At 34.6% G+C, this 18,876-nt stretch overlaps 1 protein-coding gene across 4 annotated transcripts in view; it reads right to left on the bottom strand.

Annotated features, from left to right (window-relative positions):
• Positions 1–18,876, bottom strand: part of LOC131146026 (uncharacterized) — a 68,501-nt gene that overhangs the window by 6,292 nt on the left and 43,333 nt on the right. For 3 of the 4 annotated variants that reach the window (XM_058095295.1, XM_058095312.1, XM_058095289.1), the window contains exons 17-22: positions 18,558–18,699; positions 18,065–18,175; positions 17,884–17,947; positions 17,694–17,781; positions 8,316–8,501; positions 8,055–8,165 (exon numbers count right to left, since the gene is read on the bottom strand). In XM_058095295.1, coding sequence (XP_057951278.1) covers positions 8,055–8,165; positions 8,316–8,501; positions 17,694–17,781; positions 17,884–17,947; positions 18,065–18,175; positions 18,558–18,699 — 702 coding nt within the window. The remainder of the gene's footprint in view (positions 1–8,054; positions 8,166–8,315; positions 8,502–17,693; positions 17,782–17,883; positions 17,948–18,064; positions 18,176–18,557; positions 18,700–18,876) is intronic. The other variant, XM_058095303.1, reaches the window with a different exon arrangement.

Here is an 18,876-nt window from a genome sequence, read left to right on the forward strand (position 1 = left end):
AAAATTTAATAATGATATAGTATAGGAAAATATAAAATACTATTGTATATTACATATACACAGGCACATATATATTATAATAAAATGTTATATATAATATAATAAGATATAAACAACATAAATATAAAAATAATATTAATATTATAACATAAATCTAAAAAATAATATTAATATTATAACATCATTGAATATAAAAATATAGTAATATTTTTAGTATAAATATTTTAATTCTGTTTCCGATTCTAGTGAATTCGGGTTCCAATTCCGATTCCGATTCCGATTCCAACTATGAACCAAACGATACTTTAATAGAGTCTTGAATCTGTATTAATTGAAGCTAATAGGTTTAGTTCTGTGGGCCAATTCTGATTTTTTTATACAACATTTTTTTAACAATGAAGAATTTAGCAATCAGTTCTTATACTGTTTATATCTATTTAAACACCTTGACACAGTTGATGGATACTTGAGTTTCCCAAACTGTTACTGATGCCCACCCTGCGGCTTTGCTACAAGCAAGATAAAGTAGGTGACAAAGAAGGGTTCAATTTAACCCCCTCCACCATTATTAATCGAACATTTCAAGTTATCTAATTAAAGCGTACCCTTTATCGCCTTACTCTTACCACCATCCAGGATCAACCACCCTTACTACCATCTTATACACCAGTTGTTGAGCATCAATATCCTTACCACTAACTTCCTTCACATCAGAAATAGCGGTCAGCAGATACCATCCCCTTTAAGATCATTTTCTTCCTGTTCTTCATTAATCCCATTGTCTTAAAAAATAAGAATACTTTCTAAACCTTTTGACAATGTTGGTAACACAAGAAATGTCATCCATCAAATCCAAGGAATATAAGGTGTACTGAAGTTGTTCACAAAATTCATCCAATAATGAACCACCGCCACAGGCAAACTCACTATTGCAATTACCTTCATCATCCGCTACGTGACCATATTTCTTTTTAGCATTTGATTTAGCTCCTGAACTAGCCTTATAGCTTGAACCATCCTTCATAACGACCATGCTCTCCACAATAGTAAAACCACAGTTACCTGGGTCGCTGCCCCCTCATCTGGATCCATGATCTGGATTGCATGTACCAATTTGCAGGTCAATAGCATCCTAGATCAACAGAGGTTGGGATCAAATTTCCAAATGTGGCAACCCAAATTTGTTAACTATTTTCAAATAAAAAATCATAAAATAATATTCATAAATGTCAAAAGCAAAGCACACAAGGAAAGAGACAAGAGTGCTTCCTGTGGCCGCGAAGCCTGTGACAAGAACAAGAAAAGGGCTTCTCTGCTGCTGCAATTGTGGATGAATTCAAACAGATGGGGGGTGGTGAGAAAGAGAGCTGTTTGAGAGACTGAGAAGAGACACAGCTGTTTTGAGTGATTGATAATTTTATTTGAGTAATTATGATTTTTAATTTTTTGTCTATTAATTTGTTTATTAAAGAGTCCAACAACTCCGTTAAAAATAAATAAATAAATAAATAAATTTACATTATGGAAATAAATTAAATTACTAATTAAGTGTTGTTAATATTTTATATTTAAATAATTCAATTAAGAATAATAGTAATGTAGTTCTTTCTCTCATTGAAATTTTGAAGAAAAAAAAAGAAATTTGCATAAATTTTTTTTTTTTTTTTTGTAATTGTTGGTTTAATACAAGTGCTTTTACATAGATATAAAAGTAACAACAATTTCTAAAATTTTGATATGTTGATGTTAAAAAAAAAAATTAATTTTGGATGTACATTATTCTCTTCAATTACTTTTCATACAGTTGAAAGAATTTTTTTTAAATAAAATATAGAGTGAGGCACTACAGCTATACTCGTAGCTTTGCCAATGCATGAAGCCATGAACTATCATGCTATTATGTTTCTATATTCTATACTACATCCTAGGCAAATAATTCAAAAGGTACTGCAATCTGACATAAGAGTACCAACTAATAATCCTGAATAAGCGGTTCATGCATGCCATGATACAAATTGGTGAATTGACTAAGCCTTCTGGTGGGGCACGGTGGGCTGGGTGGGTTGGGAACTGCATGCCTCTTAAGTTGCATACCCCTTCCCCATATAAAACTACCACCATTATTCATTAAACACTTCTGCATCTCAACACTCGCCTGCATTTGAAGCTCACCAATTACCGGCCTTAGAAAATCCAGCCTGTACAGACTTCATTCCAGCACTAATCACCTGCTAGTAGTCCTTTAACATCTTTATCACACAGCTACACTACCAGCAGAGTTACCATTGGAAACTGGCTGTGTCGAATCTTGATTCTGATTCCCTTAGGTGGACCTATGATTAACCAGCAGTTGATTGAATGAATCCACACAATCACTTCCCTTCCCAATACATGTGACCATCTTTCCATCTGCACCAGATCTGTAGTTCGCATCCCCATCTGCCATACAACCCAGAATCGAAGTAGCTGCAAAACTGAGAGAAACTTGCTCCAACTCCTGCCAGAGTCTCAGTAAAGACCCTACTGAAAAGCTAGCAGCTTGTATCATTGAACTCCAAGGCTGCTCCATCCACAAAAAAACATTCTGGGTCTGACTTTGCTTTTGTTGCCGCTCAACTAAATCATAGTAAAATTGGTTCCTAGGGCCTGCACCCCTTATGTGTTGGGATTTATTAATACCATGCTTGTTGGGCCTCACCCACCACCGGGGTCAGTCCAGAAAAAATCCGGCCCAGATCCAAAGAGACAATAATCACTCCAAGCCTACTCTACTTCATGACATCTCCAGAAGCCCACGAACTTCATTCCCTTCATGCTCACACAACATGCAAAAACCTAGCTGCCCATCCTTGCATTCTAGCCGCCTGAGCACCACTTCGTATCTCCATTAGTTGGCCACACGTACAGCACCAGCCACCTTCCTTTACAATTTTTGACATAACTCCCTTCATCAACACATTCCAGCCCCTATCTCCCCTACCCAACCCTGGTTTGGGATCAGATTTATTACAGATTCTGATCCCACAAACAGCTTCAATGTTACAGCAAACTCCCACCATTGAACCCCCTTCAATCCACCGGGGGCAAAAATAGAATACCCCTGACAACTAGTTCTCAACCTTAATTCGGAATGATTTCCCCCCACAGGTCGTTCTGTGCTTCACCCATGAGCAAATCTTTGCAAATGTCTTCAGGCCAATGAAATTCTCCAATCGATTAGTCACAAAGGAAATACATTTGTAAATTGATTGTGCTGCCATCAGTGTAACTCGTATCTCACTTCCAGATTATAGTTGTCACATTAGATTTTAATCGTTAATTGGAATCTTAATTTTTTTTTATCAAGAATTGAATAGAATCAACATATGGAAAAAATCCTAAAAATTTATTGTATGATAAATGTAAATATCTAAAACAAAAAAAATATACATTAAAATGAAATATATTGATAAGAACTGAATGATCATGTACCACAGTATACAAACATACACATCTATGTATGGGTGAAACGCATACTATTTATTAAAAAGTTCAGAAAGTACAAATAGCTCATCTTTGATATGTCAAAATGTCTCCATATCAAAACACTTCCAGCTGCAAATAAACTATTCTCAGGAGAATCAGACAAATGGACTCTATGAAATCGTCAAACTCTATAAAAAAAAGTTAATGAAACTAAAATTTTGAAAACAATTCAAAAGAGAGATAAAAGTTGGAACATTTTGTTTATTTTGATTCTAAAAGCCCTTGGAAAAGGTTTTAAGGTTTTTTTTTGCAATAAAAGATACTGCATTTTTTGGATTTTTCAATAGTTAGCTTTGATTGGAAAGTGGTAACCACTGGGTTTGTTGGATTTGGGTCGAATGTGAATACTTTCAATCATGAATTGTAAGATTCAAAGTGAATCATATGATTTGAATCAAGAATTAGAAAATTCAAGGTTAATTCTTGCTTATTTTAATTCACAGACTATATTTGAATCCGCAACATTGCAGTATACTAGACCTTCTAATTCTTTAAGAGGTTTATCTAAAAGATTTGCTTTTCACTGTTCCACCGGAAATTCCCTCTCTGCCCCTACCGTACTCCAGCTTGGTTATCATAATATTCAAGGTCAATTCTAGATTATTTCGATTTACCACCTAGATTCAAATCGACAGGCAAATAAATCAATTGAATTTTACAATTTGAATCCATAATAGTAAAATTTCTTTCTAACACAAAAATTAATTCCCCTAACCTTGTCTTCTCCAATCTCACGGATCAAATTGGATTTTTTTTCTGACAAACCCATTCCATAAGAATGACAAAATATCCGCATCATAAGCAGTGATACTAAGTAGTTGGCAATAAAAATTAACCCACAAAGGACCTTGCAAATTGCTATAGAAAACCAGTGAACGAAGACAAAGATCTGAGAGACAAAGATGAAGATCCAAGAGATGAAGACAATATGCTACCCCAAACAAGAACAGCTCTATGATCAAACCCAATTGGGTACACAGATGAGAAGAATGCAACAATCGAACCCTAGCTTCCCTCTCTCCTGTATCCAATCTGAGCACTGCCTCCCTCTAAATGTATGTGATCTGAGTCTCAGCCTCACATTACGCCCATGGCTAGAGATCCGAGCCCTATCTTCAACAAAGTCCAAGCATGGAAGCCATTCTCCATACTTTGTATGTCCACATTTACTAATAAGTTCTATTCTTTCAGTTGATTCTGATTTTTGATATATCATTTTTGACAAATGCAAAAAAAAAAAATTTAAAAGTTGGTTTATATGGTTTTGTCATTTGCACATAACTAAAAACCCTGAGCTAATTAATGGCAACTCAAGTATCCAAAATTGTTGCAGCAAAAAAGTAGTCCCTTCCCTACCATTTTCCACTCTACCTTGTAGCCTTTTTAGCTTTGTTTGCATCTTCCTTAATTTTTTGTTATGTTACAAGTTTGAGGATTAAATAGCTAAAGATAAAAATTGTGGTGTTTGGGCTTAGTTAAGTTGTTGGAGTATAGTCTTCATTCTAGGAGCTCTTCTCTTTTTTACGCTTCTGCCATAAACATTACAAATCATTGTTACATGATTTTTTTTTAATTATTTTTGCCAATTTAGTGCCATCTCTTCTCTTGTTATTTATTAATTTTCGTAGCAACATATTGCCTCCACCTATGATTTACAGAATATTTTCAAACTACATGATAAGGCAGCATGTACTCAATTACACTAAATTATTTGATTGTCATATTACCATGGGAGCTGCTTGAATGATATTAGACAAGTTGCAAGAGTTATAGAACACAAGAAAAAGACTATTTGATTGTATGATATTTTTAAGGTATCAATGTTCTGAAAACTAGCCAGAACCGGCCAGTCAATCGGTAAGATGACCCACTTTTTGGCCCATTGAATACGTTATCTTATAGCATAACCACCCGGATAAAAGCAGGAAAAAACGGTGAACCAGCTGACCTGGACAAACCGGCATGCTCCAAGGTCACAGAGGTCACCCCATTTAGTATAAATTTGAGTTTTTATTTTTTAATCAATTCAGCATTTTATTTTTTAGATATTGAAGGACAAACATTCAACTTTTTAATTTTATACTTGGTATGAACTTTTAAATTTTAATTTAAATTTTAATACTATGTTTGATAGGTCATTTAAATTTTAAAATATTGAACTATGTTTTATTTGCTTTGATATGTGTTAGTCATTTAATTTGCATGAAAATTGCATCTAACAATAATTTTGTACTATAATAATTATTGAGGTATTTTTTATGATTTATTAGTATTTTTTATTTTCATATATTTAAATTTTTTAAAAATAACAATACAACTGTGTTGTCATGCTAATGTCTTGACCTAGGCCAAACCAATCGATACGGGAACCAATTTGGTAGCTGGTAGGCTTACCAATCCGGTTTTCAAAACATTGTAAACTATTCTTCATTTGAATGACATTTGACACGTTGCTAGAGTTATAGAAGAATCTAGTAGTCCTTAAATATTCAATATATATTTTAAATATACATGCTTTGTTTAAATTTTAATACTATGTTTGACAGGTCATTTAAATTTTAAAATATTGAAATATGTTTTATTTGCTCTAATATGTGTTAGTCATTTAATTTGCATGAAAATTGCATCTAACAATAATTTTGTAGTATAATAATTATTGAGGTATTTTTCTGATTTATTATTATTTTTTATTTTCATATATTTTAATTTTTTAAAAATAACAATACAACTATGTTGTCATGCTAATGTCACATGGTTGACCTAGGCCAAACCAATCGATATGGGAACCAATTTCGTAGCTGGTAGGCTTACCAATCCAGTTTTCAAAACATTGTTCATTTGAATGACATTTGACACATTGCTAGAGTTATAGAAGAATCTAGTAGTCCTTAAATATTCAATATATATTTCAAATATACATGCTTTGTTTAACAACTATTACCCTATCATTTTCATTTTTTTCATCTAAAATGTCCTTTTTGGTGTGGCTGACAATTGATATTTTGGTTGAAAGAGATAAAAAATGGTAATCAATAGATATTATTGGAGTTTTGAAGACTGTTTTTAAAATCAATGAAAATTTAAGTAATCAATGCTGTGCAACACAGATTCAGTCCCTTTCAACTGATATTGGAGGCAAATCAGTGCCAACACATCATGTTCTTAAAATCTTCATATATCTAAATGAACATTCTAAATGTAATTTCATTTATTAGCATTACTATTAACTTAATTCCTTTCATTTAGATGTTTTATCTTCTTTTTTTTCTTTCTGGATATTTTTGGATGTTTCTCTTACTTCTAAAAGATAAGAATATTGTTGTCCACAAAATGAATGTCTGCTTGCGTGTGTGGAAGAATATTGTCATCAGAGTAAGAACTAGTAACTCTTGCACTATGCCGTAATTTTATTCATATTTCCTATTTTTAATAACTGTTAGATCCAATAATCTAATTGTGCACATCATACTCATCAATTTTTAGCTCGATCCGATATATTTAATAAGTCCTTCAACCCACTACTGTTTTATCATATACATTTAACAATTAAAATTTAATAATACTAATAAAACAAATAATAATTCAATCAACTATAAAATTTTCCTGCATGATCTACATGAATAGAAAATTAAACTAAATGTTGATTTAATGAAATATAAACTGTACAAAAAGATAAGAGTGATTTAAGAATTAAAGTGTGAATGAAGCCCCCCTCAGCACACACAGATATACAAGCACACAAAGGTATGTAGGTTTTATACATATGCCCTTTAATAATACATTCCAGCATGCATGTGAAATAAAGCATTTATGTCAATGAGAAAGAGCACAAGAGGGTAAAGCCAAACATGCATAAACAAGTTTGCCTGTATGTCACATCCTTCAAAAACAACCATCCTATTTTGTGGTGTATCATTTCACTTTGCAAGAACAGAGTAATACAAATTTCAAATTATATCCAAATTTCTTGAATTTGTCCAATTTTTTCATCAAATTGATGAAGCAAAATTATTCTGTATAAATCAGTAATTCATCAATTATGCTCAACCTTCTTGGAATATCATTTGGCATAGGCAATCAAAGAAGGCATAGCAACAAATTCTCAAACTCCTCCCAAATTTCATAAAAATCTCTGTTTTTCATCAAATTATTCTGTATAAATAATTAGTTTCAGAATTATTTTCCATCTGGACATAATTCTTTCCCTAAATGCACCTGTCTACAATTTAACTTATATTCCCCCCACCCCCTCCACCCTGCGCAGAAATTTCATAATATTTTCCCAAAATATCCCAAAATTCTGATGTGCAAACCTTGATCCACTGAGGGTTACATTTTTCCCCAAAGTTCAACAAACCCCGATGCCACATGGTTCCCATTCCAAAGTGCAAACTTGACACTCTGTGCAATGGTGCTTATTATAATAAAAGCCAAAGAAATTGACATAAATAATGATGTCGGTAACTCAATAATAAAATGCATGGATAAATAAATACCAGTCACTGAACATTACAAGCAAAAAGTCGTACCTTCACAGGAAATTCTGTTTGATTTCTCAACTCCAAATCAAGGCGACGTAAATCTCCCATGTACACCTTTTTAGGTAGGTGATGAATGGTGCCCTCAAGCTTGGGCAGGCTCTAGAAATTCAAGGCATTGCAAAAGAAAAAAAAAATTTGGGGTGGGGGATGGTGGAAAAGAGCTCCAACTTAGTTTAAATTGTGAATTCTAAGAATAAAAATTGGTACAAAAGAAGGCAATAATAAAAGAAAATAGAAAAGAGTACACACCTTGATGACTATAAAGTTCAGGTAATCTCTAGGAGAATGCTTAGATTTCCTTCTCCCCTTAGCAAGTTTCTTCTTCACAGGACTAGATTCGAAGTCATGAAACCCAACTAAATAACCTGACAATTTCCATCTCACGCCAACAATTTTAAGGATGCCTTCAATTTTAGGAATAACGGTTAGCTGCGCCTGAAAATTGCAGAAAAAATTGACAGCTAGTAAAACAGATGAAATTACTGTCAATGAATGAAGCATTATTTTAAGAAAAATGTGACTCCACAAGGGCAAAAAATCAATCTCATAGCGTACAAAAAAAATGATGCTATAATATGCATTCACACCTATGTTAGAAATGTTATGAACGGTTTGTGAATTTCTATTCCTGTTTTCCTAGGAATCGAACGGTTAATAATACAAGGATTTGATAGTTTACCCAAAAAAAAAAAAAAAAAGAAGTGTTCGCCCTAAAAGCAAATAACAATACGAAAAAAAATTTCATCCATAACCAGGAATAGACAAAGAATAACTGTTCCCAAATTTCAGCACAGGAATGGCCATTCCTTTCTTGCTCTATGTCGGATGGAACAACACAACCTTTTGCATGAGTGACTTCTTCTAAATTATTACATTCCTATATAATTTTCATTACATTCTTATTATATTTCATCCTACTCCTAGGAGTAGACACCCCAAGAACCAAATGTAACCTTAGTGATAACTGAGCACAAAGAAAGAAGGAGAACAACCAGTGAGTAAATGAAGATGGCATCTTTATAAAGATCAACACTATTCATTTTTTGTTTAGAAGACAAGATCTCTGATATTTTGAAAGGAGGAGCAGGGGGGAGAAATGTTATTAGAAAGAAGAGAGAAGTACATACCAAATGAAGAGAAAATCTTCTGAAAAATAAATAAATTTTATGAAAATAATATAAAATAAAACAAACAGATCAAATATTATATAAAATCAAGAAACTACCCTCTTCATAAGGCATCCACTGTAGTATAGCATACTCTTCATATTTAAGAAAGAGCTCCAAAATTAGTAATTAGGAATTTAATAAAATAAAACTATCCACGAAGTATATTAAAAATACTGCTTTTATTTTTTTTTATTTAACTCAAACAGAAATAGATTATACACACACACACACATATATAATGTCAAGAATTATATAATTAGATTGCATATTTCATCAATTTATCTAAAAATTTAAGTTTAAAGGCATTCAAAAATCATAATAAGCTAATGTCAACTTCATGGTATCTTTATATACTACATACACATATATTAATATGCACACACATATACATATGTATTAATACACACATATATATACTAACATGAATGCATATGTATACACATCTATACATACATACATATATATATATATATATATATATATATATACATGCACACATACATATATTAACACACATACACACAAAAGTGTATACACATATACTAATATGCATGCATAAATATATATTAACACACACATATATATCCTAACGTGAATAAATATGTATACACATCTACACACAGCTAATATCAACTTCATGGTAACTTTATATACTACATGCACAAATATTAATAAGCACACACATATACATATGTATTAATACACACACTTATATACTAACATGAATACATATGTATACACATCTATACATACATGCATATATATATATATATATATACATGCACACATACATATATTAACACACACACAGACAAAAGTGTATACACATATATTAATATGCATACATAAATATATATATTAACACACACACATATATCCTAACGTGAATAATATATATTAAAACGCGCATGCACGCGCATTAACACACACACACACACTATGGTGTGTATTTATATATAAGTATATATGTATTTGCATATGTGTGTTTGTGTATGTATGCATTTACAAAAATCATAATAAACTAATATCAACTTCATGGTATCTTTATTTTTATGCAGAGAGTTTGATGGCTCCTCATTGTAACCACCACTAAATCCCATCTTCCATTTCAAAAATTGCCAAAATTTTTATAATTTGCATGTATTAGTCTTTTGGCACAAAAACCAAATTTATAAAAAGCAATGTTTTTAAGTGTTCATTGCATGTCTATAATGTCTTATACTCCTATTTACTTTCTTTTAAAAAACTTTTATGTTAAAATCATACACGTCACAAGTAAGTTGACAAGTCAAAATCCAATGCAAACATGGCTAAATTTGTAAAAGATCCCATCCATCTTAGATTTCTTGCTTTTTTTTCCAGATAAGAAAGAAATATTAATAGAGAGCCAATGAGGACAATGAGAGGAGAACAAGATATTCTCTAAAGAGAAAAAAGGGGAAAAAAAATCAAAAGTTACAGTAAAGCTCCCCTCCAATCCCTTTGAGGATCGGTCAGCATCAAACCCCAAGAAAACCTGAAATAATGGGCCCAGAAAAAGAGGCCATGAACATTACTCTATCCTACGACAGACTAGGAGAGGTTGTGTGATCCTTGAATTTTCCTGCATTCCTCTCAATCCAGAGGAAGCAGAAAATAGCAAAAACCACACTATGCTATAAAACTCCTCCCTTTCTGTTCTTGCAGAAGTTGACCCACTGCTCGAGGTAGCACCCAAGCTTCACCAAAAAAAAAGAAAAAAGAGTGCTCCAAAGATGGGTTACCACATACAATGAAGGAGAGAGGTGCATTTGTATTAGACTTGTGGCACATAAAACACATATTGGGACTGACAGCCTTGTAGGGTCTTCTAATCTATAGTATGTCATGTGTGCTAATCCTATTAAGAGTCACAGTCTACATGGAAGACCGAATCTTAAGGGAACCTTTGTCTTCCAACTGTTGTGACATCAAGGAGGAAACTGGGGGAAGAATTTTAAGGAGGACGACGAAGGAAAAGAAAAGAGACCTGAAGAATCGCTCTCCTGACTCTCACATCTCACCAACTGGAGGGAACAACGTGATCCAGAACATTAAGTCAGGTGATAAGCTCATTAGCTCTTTCATTGAGATTCTTGAAAAAATGGAAATCCCAAGAAAGAGAACACCCTTCAAAAGAAAAGAAAGCTAATTGGTGCATTGTGAAGAGAAAAAAGCTTGCACAAACAAGACACCATCTTATCATCTACAATGAACCCCCACCCACCCTCCTCCCAAAACCGAAGCATGTTGCCACACCCACTTTGAAACGGGATAGGGGTCTTAGAATTTTTAGATTGACTCCTTACTGAAACTGAAGGGGTTGTTTGGTATCATTTAATTTTCCTGTATTCTATTTTCGTTTCAGCCAAATGACAACACGTGTCTACGTTGGTAGTTTTCAATTCAACCAAAAATTCTATTTTTCACTGTGGCAACATGTTGCCATTGTGCTTCACTTTTTTTTTAATTAAATCATCGAGTACACAATTTTTTTAATGAGTAAAAATTTTGAAAAATTAAAATAAATGTATTCCTAAAACTTCTAAGAACTGAAAAAATAAGAAAAAACATCCTAACTTTTTTTTTTTTCACATTTTTCAAACTTCTAATAGGATTTCTCTGATTTTGGGAATATATCCAAACAGGTTCCTCATATTCAGGTTCTAGCTTTTACGTTTTGTGTCTATTTTAAGTGATACTAAACAGCCCCTAAGATTAATGGTACAGGGGAAAGGATGAGGAATCCTGCATAAGACAAAGTACAACAAAGACCCCACAACGTCATGAAGTCTATTGATGTGCTCATTTGTCTTGTTTTTCCTTTCTTGCATGGACTCCTGGCCCTCTGTATTGCACATTTTACCTCCCTTTAATAAAATTTCTTTTCTTATCATTACAAAACTTTCAAGGTGGTCATGTGTTCCCAATCTAATTTTCGAAAGCCATGGATCCTATTTTAGGAATATGATCGACCATCTCTTTTTTGATTTTATACAAGCAAGACGGCTGCCCAGTTGAATGAGGGAGATCAGAAATTCACGCATACAAATGGCCATATCTCCGACCAATCTATTCTCTTAATCCAACCCAAGACATATGACAAATCTCATCAAATATAGGAGACCCGGGCAGGAAGCCTCTCAAAAATTTCTAATACGGCTAAAATGTCAACAAAGTTGGACCTTTACCAAGAGGTCTTCAACACTGAAAAATGAAACAATTTGCAGATAATAAAGGAGACCTTTTCTTTCTACTTTGCCTATAATCTATGAAGAAATAAAGGAGCTTCACTGACTTTGTTCCTAAGGCTGAAAATACCAAGGCATCCGTAAGTAGAACTCAGACTTCATACAGGACATAACACTTCAGTTCTTATTGAAGATCTAGTAATAGTTCTGTAGAAATTGAAGTTGGGCTAGTTGATTAGGGAGAAAACTTAAAAAATTAAGGGCCTGTTCAGTTGTAGAACACACTTTTCATTTTCCATTTTCAGTATTCCAATAATTACAGAACTGCCACCTTTGTTTTTCAGTTGTCCACCATTTGTCTAGAAAAATCTGGAAACAATAAAAAATATGTTATTCAACGTCTCTATACAAATGTTTGAAAACTGGAAAATAAGGTGACACTTTTGCAATTCCTTAGAAAAGCTGATGTGCAAAATAGAAACTGTTTTGCACAACTAAACAAGCCCCCTTTTTTACAAGAAAAGAAAATGTATTAAGAAAGAAAGCAAGAGAAATTGTACCTATGCGAGGACATGAAGGCCTCAGAAAATAAAATAAAAAATAGAGAAAACTAAAAGAAAAAATCTAACAAGAATTAACCAAGAAAACCCCCTTTTAAACCCTTTCCATCATAGTTCACCGAGAACTTCAAATTTGCTAGTTTACCCTGGCCCTTCTTCACCTTATTTTTTTCCACCACTAAGTCGAATTTCATTTCCTTGAGATTCAGATAGCCACAAGCCCATCTTATTCATCAATTTCTGGGCTTCTAGATCCTTTGCAGTAATCTCCTCTACAAGAGTGGGCAGAATTCCATCCTTACATGGTTGCTGTTTATCTATTCCATCATTCTAAAATAAAAAAATCCCTCCAATCCATCCATTGGAAGTGGTGGCACATACCACAAATCCCCAAGTAAATCAGATGAGTTAGAAACATATCCATATAATTCCCAAATCTCATCCAAAGGCAACCCTCATCACAATCTCTAAGGACTTCACTATTATTATCCAAAAGAAATTTCATTAATAGGGAAAGATTTTACAAGGAGGGAGAATAATACATCGCCCAAAAAAATCTGGAACAAACCAGAAAAAACTAACCATCTTAGGAGTATAGCCCTTCTGAACATTTGGCTCTTCCACATACATAAATTTCCTTTTGTATCTCTCTCTAAAAATATTTTCATTATCCCACCAGAATAATCTCACTTCTCTTTAGACTTTTTCCTCATTTTTAGAACCCATCTATACTGCCCTCAAACAAGGATAAACCTTTTGGCTCTAAACTTTTTACAGTTGGTTTTCTTACCATTAGGTTTTTCCACCAAAACATCATTTTTCCGCTGAATCCCACCCACACAAGCTTTTTGGTCCCCTTAAACTTCACACCCCTTTTTCATCAGCCACCATTGAAGGCTCTTAGGTCATTCTCTCTATGTAAATTCTTTCCCCTAGTAATGATACAGAAGCATCATCCATGTTTTATGAGCTTTTAGACACTTAGACTCAGATCTTCCTTTTACCACTTCTTTCCCTGCAAGATTTCCTAGAATGATATCTCATCTCCGTGAACAGGAAGAAGTGGACTGCTCCAACTGTGAACAGAACTAAATTTGGCCCCAGAAAAATTGCAAGGTCAGAGATGAAAATATGGCTTGCTTTGGAGAAAGAAAACAAACTGATTCCATGGGCTGCCCACTAAAATTACTAAGTGAACTTTGGGCCTAATTGTTAAATGGAACATCTTGTAGAGCCTGATATGAGAATAGGCCCAATTGGGCCTGGTTCAGAGAAGATAATTGAGATTGAAAGCCCTTCCTCAAACTAAATGTGGGCTGAACACCTTACATACATAATTTGGGGCTGAAACAGAGGCCCATCAAGCCCTAACTTGTTTAGGGTACAAAGGGCATTGTTACCTCCCAACTTGGGCCTGTAGCCTAAACCAGAATAAGGCAGATCAACAATTGGCCCAAATCCAACACAATAGTGAGAGACCCAGGCCAAGTCTCACTAGGTCCTAATTAATCAAACTGACAGAAATTTGGAGGAGTATAAAGAATAACTGCAAATTCCATGAAGACGACCTGGTAGAAGCCACACCTAGAGACAAGGAAAAAAGGGAACGCCACCATCAACTGTGAGGCGTGGGGGAGAGTATCATAACCTCACTCACGTTCTAGTGCTTGTGATATTTAAAAGAGAGCATGATAGAAGCTTTGGAGGGGCATCAATATACATACAAATGTGTCATGGATGAAGTTCTTACAACTCACGTATTCGACTAGGAATATGCATAGGCATCCCTTGGGTGTTACTATGACTAATATAGTGCATCCCAAATAGATATCCAAATGGCATTCTGGTAATAAGGAACTATGATTACTCATTTACTAATGCCAGAGTGAGAAAGGAAAATAAAGGTCTTTACTCATTTCTTCATGCATATGGTGAGCTTCCTACCACCCCATGTGCCTTAGTAAGCACTCATGAGCACCCAAGGAGAGCTTAGGCGTGGGCTCTTGGGAATTGGGATCTATGAGGAGTGTTTCTTTGGATTGACACTATGGAGTATTGAGTTACACACCACTCTTGAGTGAAAGGTTGATACATGCATATTCTATGTCGCACGGATTCCCACTAGTGTTGTGTTGTATAGGCCCTGCTATCGAAGGATAGCAAACCTTCATATGTTTGTCTCAAGTAGTGTAGGATGCCACTTTAGGAATAGCTCCAGCTTGTAGATGTCTAGTGATATGTCTACTTAACGAGGATTGTATGGAGCAGGATTAATCCTTAGTGCTTGTGGGATATGAGTGTGACACCCTTACCATTCGAAAAATGTTTCCTCAGTGACCATCCCAATTGAGACAAGAATTGTTGTACCGATTATACTTGACCACTAAATGGATTCATGAGTGTTCCCATCTATTCTGACAGGCTTGGTTGGACAAGACTCGTGTAGTCACGTCACCTCATGGGCATGCTTCCATTGAATATTCAGCAAGCCCAGGCAAAGGTGGTCCTTGTGGCCATGAGAATTTGTTTGTTGAGACTAGGCATGCTACATGCGTAGAATTCCTCTGAGAGCACTCTTTTGTTCTAAAAGAAACTATGAACAAGCCTACTGCTCTTTGTTGAGACACTCCACAAGTGTTCACATGGTGGGCTTTGAGCAAATAGAAAATGAGCACTCTTCCTAAATTTGGTATCATCTTTAGCAAGGTGCAGGATGGTAATCATCATGAGCATGTTGACTTTGACGTTAGGGACAGTTCAGATGTTTAGAGGGGCAAAATTATGCTTTCCTCACACCTCCCTCTATGATTTCTTAATTTGCGAGTTGTTTGCTAGAGGCCTTGCTGGCAATTTTAGTGGGACTATGACCATCCTTTTATTGGAGGATAGATTCTACCAGGCTTCATTAAGAAAGATGTTGCTCAAGTTGTGTCCCAATGCCACACCTAGTACTTCACCAAGGCCAACACATAGAACACTGGCCTGTAAACTCCACTTCCCCTCCCACACGCCTTGTAAGGATCTTAGTTTCATTCTTGCATTACTAAGGACTACAGGTCATGATTCCATTCTTCTCATGGCCGAGAGGTATTCAAAAATGGCATACTTCATTCTATGAAGAAAAACCAGCAATGCTTCACAAGTAGCTAAGTTGTTCTCCCATGAGATTGTTAAATTCATGGATTGCGCAATTTGATAGTTCCTGACAGGGATGTGAGTTCATCAACTAGATAAACCTGGAACCCCAATTTTGTTGTTGCCTATCATGGAATTCACACACATTTCAGTGAATCGATCAACTAGAAAGAGCCTTCTTGAGGTTGCGCATCATTGTCCCCGTTGTTAGACAGTTGACCCTGTCCATTGCCACTTCATGCCCATCTGTCTCAACCACAACTTTTGCCCAGCACAATAGTGACCTTCATGCTGATATTAGGCAAAAGACTGCTGTGAGCACTGCACACTATAAACTAGTTACTAGTACCCAACATAGGCATGTAGAATTTAATGAGGGCAACTATGGTGGTACAAGTGTGTCCTAAGCATTACCCCAGCATTCTTTTAAGAAATTGCATGTCTGTGCTTCTGGTCCTTTTTGCACTGTTTGTTGCCTTGGCCCTGTTGCTTTTCTGCTTGAACTACCATAAGATACGAGCACTAGTCCTATTAGTCCTATTTTCAATGTTGAGTTTTTAAGACCTTACCAAGACGCATATAAGCCGCCATTTGTTCATGCAGATACTTCTCCTAGTGGATAGTCCCTTCATTAGTACCAGTTCTCGTTCTTCTGTCCTTTCTGCGTTTGTCCACTAATCTCGTTCAAAGTCTACTGTTCTACACATGCGGGTCACCAATGGACAATGGTACCTTGTTTTGGAAATTTGATAGTGCTTCCTATTTTTGTATCTTTATATAAATTTGACATAAAAGCTTCAAAGTACTGTTCTACAGATGCTGGTCACCAATGGGCAATGGTACCTTGTTTTGGAAATTTGACAGTGCTTCCTATTTTTGTTTCTTTATTTAAATTTGACAGAAAAGCTTCTATAAAGGCCCCATCATGTAATACTTGGGATAGCTTGCATTATTGAAATTAAGATCCCCTAACTCTCTGCATTTTTACTGGCCAAATATTAGGCTGAAATCTGTAATGTTTTTGGTGGTCTTTAGCTAATGAGTTCTAAATGCACCAAGATTTGACACAGATTGTTTATCCTTTATTACATATAAACACTCCATACTATAGTTATATTACAAAGAAAGTGCACTGCAGATTTCGTTTCTATTATCTACAGACTAATCAAAATGTTCAGGGAAAAAAAATGGTCTCTGTCTGGAGAGAATTGCATGTTAAATTCAAGGACAAGTGAAACCTCAAAGATGATGTTGACTAGTTAAAATGAGTGCATTACAAGGATAATGGGATACACAAAAGCTTACATGACAGGTCCAAGTCCACAAAACATAAAAAGTAAATATTAAGGTAAGAAAGTAAACAAAATAAATAAATAAATATTTACTAAATCATCTTCAATATATAGATCAACAGGAGATCTTGCATGATAAAAATACAGGCAACAAAACCTAATCGAAAGGAAAGTTCTGCAGTGAATGCTTGCAAACTAGCATAGATTCAAATCAAAACAAGATCTTAAGATTTTTATTCAACTATTGTCATGCAATACTCACCACAATTGTTTCGCCTCCTGCCAGTGAAAGGTTAGCCTCAGACAATATAAATGAAGAAGTTTCGGAGTTCAGTTCCCTGCACACACTTCTAGGCAAAATGAAGAGACATGTTAAGAGAATGCACAGAAACTATGTTGAACCAAAAAAAAATATTTTAATGAAAAGATTCAGGCAAAATTTATGAACGTACCTACTGGCAGTTGACTTTCTAAATTCATCATCATTCAGAAGCTCAGTGGTTGAGCTATTCACACCTACATCATTGATATAATGATTGCATCATTATGATGAATAAATTGAACTTGGATTAATGAAGAAGAGAGAGAGAGAGAGAGAGATCAAATAGAGAAATTTAAGACACCAGCTCTCACCAGATTCAACTTCATCAGATTTCGCAGTAAGCTCGCATATTAAAGAAGCATTTGCGATGGAAATAGAGATTTGAAGAGGGTTTTTGAATTCAATATTCAACCTTATTGCTTCTGCAAGTGGATGAAGCACAGAATATCAAGGAAATATGGCTCCAAGCAACAACATGAAAACCCCTCATACCCATTCTTTATTCTGTACTATATGTTATAATATAAGAATGAAATATGCGAGAGTTGGCAAATTTCAGCAAGTTTACTTTGTTTACGAAAAATTTCCATTAACCAAGCTGATCAAATGTGTAAACTATACAACCAACTTTGTGTTTCACCATGAAACTGTGGGTTGTAAGTTGTAATAACCAGCCAAATTATTTTCTGATCCCCAAAAATTGATTCAGTTAAAAAAAATGTTCATTATTTGTTGAAATTAATGTTGGGCACGAAGATTGATTTTAAAAAGGTCTCAATATGAGAAATTATATCACCTTCGTACCTCCTGCCACGCAAACATTTGATTTTTCATATTGTTTTGAGATAAGCTTTGGCTGTGATTCCAGCCAATTAGTCTTGACTATGGGCATTGATGGGACCACATCCTCCTCCAAAGATTGCCACAGGCTTTGTCTAACAGCAGCCTGGGATTTTCAGAAGGAAAAAACAATATCAACTTAAATCATGATCAAAACCACTCTGAAAAAGTCATTTTTAACCAAATTAATAGACCAGAGAAGCAATGCCCAACAGAGTTTCACAGGATCAGCATGAAATCTCAGCAAGAAGATGATGACAGTTACAAATCAATTACCACAGTG

The sequence above is a fragment of the Malania oleifera genome, chromosome 1 (assembly GCF_029873635.1).
Source record: "Malania oleifera isolate guangnan ecotype guangnan chromosome 1, ASM2987363v1, whole genome shotgun sequence".
Classification (NCBI taxonomy): domain Eukaryota; kingdom Viridiplantae; phylum Streptophyta; class Magnoliopsida; order Santalales; family Ximeniaceae; genus Malania; species Malania oleifera.